The sequence below is a fragment of the Rhagoletis pomonella genome, unplaced genomic scaffold, assembly GCF_013731165.1.
Source record: "Rhagoletis pomonella isolate Grant_MI unplaced genomic scaffold, Rhpom_1.0 Rhpom_scaffold_00004, whole genome shotgun sequence".
NCBI classification, from domain to species: domain Eukaryota; kingdom Metazoa; phylum Arthropoda; class Insecta; order Diptera; family Tephritidae; genus Rhagoletis; species Rhagoletis pomonella.
This window is the reverse complement of record NW_023458558.1, coordinates 22,004,413-22,011,722: the sequence shown is the minus strand read 5'-3', so window position 1 is coordinate 22,011,722 and position 7,310 is coordinate 22,004,413. Positions and strand designations below refer to the sequence as shown.

Here is a 7,310-nt window from a genome sequence, read left to right as displayed (position 1 = left end):
AATGATTCTCTAATCGAATTCTAGCATAGTTCTCTACCTGATTTTCGATTCGAGAACTACATTAGAATTCTAATGTAAAACTCAAAACTTTTCTCTAACGTTGGAGAATGTGTTTGCTGGGTAAATAGAAAGACTTTTGTTTTTGGATCAATGCATAATCGTTATTTTTTATTTAAATTTTTGGGTAAAATTTGACAGTTATTCGATCATTTTTAACCTTTATAATGGAGACTGCTTTCTTATGTTCGGTTAAAAACCTTGTGTTACTAAAAAATTAAGTCTGAAAATAACGGTTATGATCGTTTGCTGACGCCAAAACAGGTAATTAAAAAAATTGTAAGACAAGCCCTTATTGGGGGTTAATAAGAAAATGAAAATCGACCCTCTCACCAACTAACGGTTCAATTGTTTTGGTATTATGGGTACGTTCAGAAATTATAATTGATGGAAATGTACAATATGCGCAATCACGGTTAAATGCCGAATTGGAACTTAGTTGAGCAAATAAGGCATTTCCATCAATTTATAGGTTAGAAATAAAAGAGACTGCTGCTTTTGCTTGATGCATTTTTGAACACGCCCTATTTCTGTCCATTAAATATGAAAAAAATCGGACCATAAATACAAATTTTCCAAATATCGCGACTCTGCGCCACCTATCGGGTATTTTTTCTTTTACTGTCAAAGTTTTCATTTTTTTCATAAAAAAAAAATCTGGGATGATTAATAAATTTCTCAGTACCTTTTACCTTCCATTTGTTATATTTCGTATGAACATTATCCAACTGGTTTGTACGATATTTTTTAGATTTTTTGGTCAAAGGTGTTGAGCATTTTCTTCCATATAACAACATTAATTTTTATATGAAATAAAATACGCAAATACTCCCACAAAGAAAAATCTAAAAAGCAAGGGTAATTTTTAGCGACTTGAGTCTTGCACTTTAAGGCGGATTCATCGATCTAAACTTTTTGTTCCATAGGGTTGTTGTTATATTTCTCTCTTTGTGAGAGATACGCAACAACAATCAATTAAAAACCTCGAAATTTTGAGGATAAATTTTTGAAGTTTGATTAGTTTTTGTGAACTTTGTGCAAGCTTCGAAACCATTTTTATTGATGTGGTTCTGTTATAGGTCGAACTATATTTCAAATGAAAATTATTATAAATAAATAAATAAACATAAGTTGCCAACAACATCGTTTTGAATTTTGTAATACGTGATTAAATGGAACCACTTTTTTCAGTTGAATAACGGTAAATTGCAAATATCTTGAAAACTTGTCCATAACTAAAATTAACTTGATTTTTAGAATCACCTAGCGCTTCTACATGAAAATTGGATAGTGGCTTCCGATGCTAATTTTTTCTGTAAACCAGTGTTAATAGCCTTGGTACTTATGCACGTATGCAAATCTTTGTGATAAACGAAAGAAAATACTGTCTACCCTTAACTGATAAATTAAAGCACTTAACAAAAGCGGTCAGATACATGAGTAATCATTTAAGCACCAGTGGACCACTGAGCAAAGAGTTAAGTTACGTCAACTAAATATCTTTTTCTCAACACATGATTTCGTTATATTTAGGGATTTCACTACCATACAAGAAAAGTTTGCTTTCGTTCGTACGCAGAATGCTTTTATCGACTCTTTAATAGCCAATTAAGATAATCTTGTGAAAGCTTTATTCACTTTTCGTGGTCAAGAGGGGAGGGAACCTCTTTGGGTGAGAATAGCTTTATATCATTCTCCCCTTAACCCAGTTTTTAATAAATGTAAAAAAGAGTGTATATTTTTCAACAAAAATCAATATTAGTGCTGTCACTTTTACTTTGAATACATGCAATGCTCAATATGTCAGTTCCCAGCGGCGCAAATGCACATTACGTAATCGAATACTCCTTCAACGTTTCGAGGGCGGTATATCGGAATGAATCGTTTACAACCCAGATTACTTTTCTATAAGCATGACCGCTTTGTGGTTAGCATCCTTTACATACTCGCTTTGGTGGTCATCGGAAAGTATGATGTGACCGAATACTCTTCGGAAGTTCATTACAATACGTATTCGTTTCTGAATTGTAATGCACATTGTAAGCAGACTGCCTACAATGTGCATTACAATTTTAAATTGGGTTAGCGGTGTTTTTATCAATTATTTGTGTGAATTACGCAATGCATATTGTGGACGGATATATAAACAACCGTTATCACTTCAAATAAATTGTTGTACTCTGAAAGAGAGAGCACTTGCAAGTTGGACGAACAGCTGATACAGTTTAACAGTTATAAATTCCAGCCAGCTGTCTTTCATCAGCTGTTTTCTTGTTTTTTTGCACTTCGCTCTCAGTTTTTTGGTACGCGAGCGACAAAAACTGATAGTTTTTGGCAACTATCAATAAGAGAAATAAGATACCAATAAGAACGTATAATTCAAAAACACATTTTCTAAAGTTAACGGAGCGGGAAGGGAGGGGATGGTAAGAGTTTTTGGCACAGCTCAATGTTCAACTGAACCCATCATTGACCAAGATTATACCATGAAATGCCTCTGACCTGTAGACTTTTTAAGATAAAAACTCGAAGTTTAGTTTGTATTTTATATGGGAAATCTCAGGGAGTTTTTTTTTTGGGGTTTTCCACAAAAATTTCGAGATAGGAGTGAAAAAAATAGTCGTAAAAAAGCACCCTAATGTGCACATATTTATACATATCTATATGTAGCAGACCTGTTAAGTAATTATTAATAATCATAAATTTTAATGAAAGCATGTTTTTTTTTGAGTAACTGCTTAATGAATACCGTTATTTGCACCTTTTTAATGATTAATAATTTATTACTTTCAAAAACAATTAATTAATTTTAATTACATGATTCTTTTGTTATTTTTGATTATTTTCATGATTAATATACCTAATTATTTGATTATTTTTGGGTTTTTTAAATCGCATACTAATCGCAATATACTAATTTGATTATTTCCAAATACTTTTGATTTTTTTAAATGTATTACTATAATATTATTTGATTATCTTCAATTTTTTTTTTCAATTTCATGATTTATTTCAATTTGAGAATAATAGTTTGCAAATAATATACATACATACCTATTTCTAAATGTATGATCTGCTCCAATATTCCCTCTACAAAATTCTTTCTGAAAGTATTAATGATGATAATTTACAATGTCTCGTACAGTGAATTTAGTTTCAGTTATTTAATACTACATAATTTATAAAAATTTGCCTGCCAAACACGGCTTCATACAATTCGAAATAATCCCATAATTGAAGATAATCAAATAATGAAAAAACAAACAAATAACTAAAAATAATCAAACAATTAAAAATAATAGAACAACTAAACAAATAATTTGATTTCTAATTATTTGATTATTTTTAATTATTTTAATATTCTTTTATAATGATTATTTTTGATCATATTTAATTATTAATTGCTGGGTTATGTAAGAACATTAAAAAAGACTAAAATTAAAAAATACAAACAAATTAATGATTGCTAATCGTAATGGAAATTTAACAGCTCTGGTATGTAGGTATGAAGTTTGTACATTGCACTTGTTAATTTTTAAATTTTTAAATTCACAACTTCAAATCGATATAAAAACAAATTGGAACCAACTTTTCCAAATGCTTTGGTATTTATTCAAATTTTGACCTCTTTTAATGAATGCAATTGGTCTCATTCCTATCACTTTTTTTGTGTTGCACTGTGTAATTATTAGATGCGCAAAAGGAACTGCTACTAAATTATTTTTAATTAGACTGTGGGCAAAATCTCATGTTTTGAAAATACACAAAAAAAAACGCCGAAACGCGTAAACTTAACATTGGGTCGTACACCGTTTTTCCAGATCAGGTCATTTTCGCAATATATGTTAATTTTTTATGCCAAAAAAATTTAAACCTTAACAAGGAAAAAATCTTTGGCTAAATAAAGAAGTTTGGAATAGTTAAATGAAAATGTATAATAATTTTTTTTATGAAATAGGAGCAAGAAATAATGTCACTCATACGCCATATCGTACACAGCCCTACTCGTACCTGCTCGTACATGGCGTATGAGTAACATTTTCCATGTTAAAAGTATGCATTTTTTCAGTTATAATGCAAACTTAAAATGAAAATATCTTGAGAAAATTACCTGGTCTAGAAATATGTTATACAGGTCCGTAATCTACGACCCAAAATTAAGTTTACGGGTCTCGGCGTTTTTTTTTTTGTATATTTTAGTCTCCCTACAGTGTTATGTAACTGTTGAAACTGAAGAGTTTCGTGTATACGCAATACATTTTTACATACGCAATGAAACTTACACAAACGTTTGTTTAAATCATCTTGCTCGAAATTGATGTAAGCCCAATGTATGGCCTGTGTTATAGAGAATCCATTATAGAAAAAGAGCATTAGCATTGGAATACAAAAATATCGTTCGACTTTATTCAGCAAATTCCAAACACGCGCTAAAAGCTGTTGGTTCGTGTGCAGATCGGCGTATAAGGTCCAACGAGATTCCATTTCTTCACAGCGCACCAGTTCACGCCTCAAATGGAGCAACTGCCGCTGCACTAAACGCAACAGCTCCTGTACCAATTGCACATTGACACAATACTCAACACTTTTAACCTGTACCAAGGTTGCGAAATAGACAGTGATTACTCGTTCAATCGGAGATATTGCAGTATTTGTGAGTTGATAAGATAGATACGGAACAATTGTGCAGACAACTAGTAGCCATAGTCCTGAACGCAAACACAGGCGCCTACGTAAAGCACTTAATGGCCAGTCATCCGTGTAGTGTTGTCGGACATCCCGCTCCAAGTGCACAATACTAATGAATATGTTGCGTAAAAGTTGACATCCGGTCAGTGTTTGAATGCATATTGCAGCCTGCACGGTTACTTGTGCAATGGTGATTCCAGTACTAAGAACTTTAGTAATACTATCCGCAGAGTGCTTGTCCACGTAATTTCTAATTGACTCATTATTTACCTGTGCTATCCAAAAGCTTATAACAAATTGTACTAGAATGTATAGTATAAAAAATGTACGAAGTAGATGTAATAACCATGACCGGTGGTAGGCAGGAGATGAACGTAAAGTAAAATATGGCGGCATAACCACAGTACAAAACGAAAATGCTCGCAAGTAGGGCGTGGCAGCGACCACTAAAGAAGATTCGGAAAATTTTACTGGACGCATAATGATGTTGCAACTATTACTACTCAACAATTACTGTTATTCGAACAGAAATTGAGAAAATGTATTGCTTTGACCTCGCATTAATTAACAAAGAGCATTCCTGAATTAATGTGTGTATTAGGGATGTTAATTTTTTCGCTTTATCCGATCCCGGGATTTTCGGGATGTCGTTATCACAATCCCGGGATCTCGAGATTAGTCCCGAGTTTTAGATATTCACCTCTTTTCAACAGCTTAAATCGAAAAAGTTGTTTCTATATTCCTTGAGAAGCTCTCCTACCATAAAATAAATGATAATCCTACTTTTTTACTTAAAGTGGCGTTTTATTTGTTCTCTTTGACGTCAGGATTTATTTTAAAGCACTTTGTTATTTCAAAGATATGCTTAATTTCAAAAGTTATTTAAAAGATTCAATGCAATGTAGAATAAAAATATGGGTACCAAATGCACGATTATTTAAATTCCTTTAGAATTTAAAAATTAAAATTTTTTGAATTGACAAGGACGAATAGGAAAGTTTTAGTTAGAAGGACATATAATTTTTTCAAAAGCAATAATAATTATTATTGAGTTTTATTTGTTTCACTTAAGAATAATGATCATTCAAAAAACTCTTAGGCTATACCAGCGTGATTTCTGCTAACACCCTAATTAAAGAAATAAGTGCCAAAATTTTCAGGTCAAAATTCCAGTAAGTTGCACCTGTAAAGCCTTTTCAATTTGGTTGCGCTTGCAACTGCCTTCGGCCGCGCTTAGGGATTATAAGCCTTACTAATGAGAATTCTCTTTTCTGTGTTGCCGGAGAAGAGGGAGGAGGCTCCTCTTCTACTGCGAAAGGTATACAACATTTATTGTGCATATAACTCCGGCTACGTCATCCACTGTATCTTTGCGCAGAGCCCACATCGAAATTTACAAAAAAAAAGTACATAGTTCAAACCGAATTTATTAATAAACTAGAGATCGCAAATTTGAAGCCTGTATTTTAAATTAAAGTTTAATCATTTGACTACACGTGTATGTTAAAGTTTTTAGATTCGGGTGATGCGTTTTAATACAACTATCCAAAATCATTGTGCAAATAACTAAATCGAACCCAAGTTTCTCGATAAGGGCCAACAAACATTATTTTTTGTTCGTTCTTATAAAGCAGTGAATAAAAGTATATATATGTATATGCGAAAGGCAAATTTATCTGTAAAAAAGAAGACACCGCTAATATTTCATGCAAACGCACATCGATTTACATCTTTTATCTCGCCTCCAATACTAAATTGTTTTCGAACAAAATTACGCAAAAAAGCTGTAAATTTAAAACTCATTCGTTTTTAGGCACGCCATTGTTACGAATTTCGAAATTCGATTCAGATTGCTGAATACCATTTCTACGATTCGTAGAAAAATCCAAATACGAAAGCGTGGTAGAATAGGGGTGTAAATAAAAAAAAAGAGAAACATAGCCAATACTGGTCAAGAAAAGGAGTTTCTATTATTGCCATCAGTGCAAATTACAAATCCCGAAAATCCCTGGACCTAGAAAAGGCCGGAATCCCGGGATTAACATTCCTAGCATGTATGTATGTCATATCAGTTGTAATGTATCGATTCCTTTGTGAGGTGTTAATTAATCAATCATTACACTTTTAGATTAATCTCTTTAACCCCTTGCAGACCAATGTATGAAAATAATGCGGAATGGTCAATTTCGCCGTAAATTGTATTACTATTTAACGGTAACACTCTATAACCTCGCGTTTATATTAGACAAGCCAATCAGAATATCCTTACCTTAATTCACAGGCTCTAATCAATAAATTTTAAATTTTCCGTTGTTTTTGTTAATAGCACTTTAAAATTTTGAGTGAAAGTGTTAATTGTTCAAGTTTAACCAAAACTTACAAGTTTTAGCGTTCGCGTACGCAAAAAACTTGCAAAGTAGGGGAAATTGAGAGAGTAAAGTGACATTTCATTTTGAGGGTAAGCTGCTGGTTTTTGCTGGAAAAATTTTGGCAACAGCAATATGCCAACACGAAAATTTGAATTTGTTGGTTTGGAAGTTAAAAATTACAAAATGCGACTAATT

General features: G+C 32.3%; 1 protein-coding gene across 1 annotated transcript in view; it reads right to left on the bottom strand.

Annotated features, from left to right (window-relative positions):
* Positions 1–5,521, bottom strand: part of LOC118738426 (putative gustatory receptor 98b) — a 10,173-nt gene extending 4,652 nt beyond the window's left edge. Inside the window, exon 1 of the mRNA XM_036469362.1 lies at positions 4,341–5,521. Within this exon, the coding sequence (XP_036325255.1) occupies positions 4,341–5,226 (886 nt within the window). The 5' untranslated portion in view covers positions 5,227–5,521. The remainder of the gene's footprint in view (positions 1–4,340) is intronic.
* Between the last annotated feature and the right edge of the window lie 1,789 nt (positions 5,522–7,310).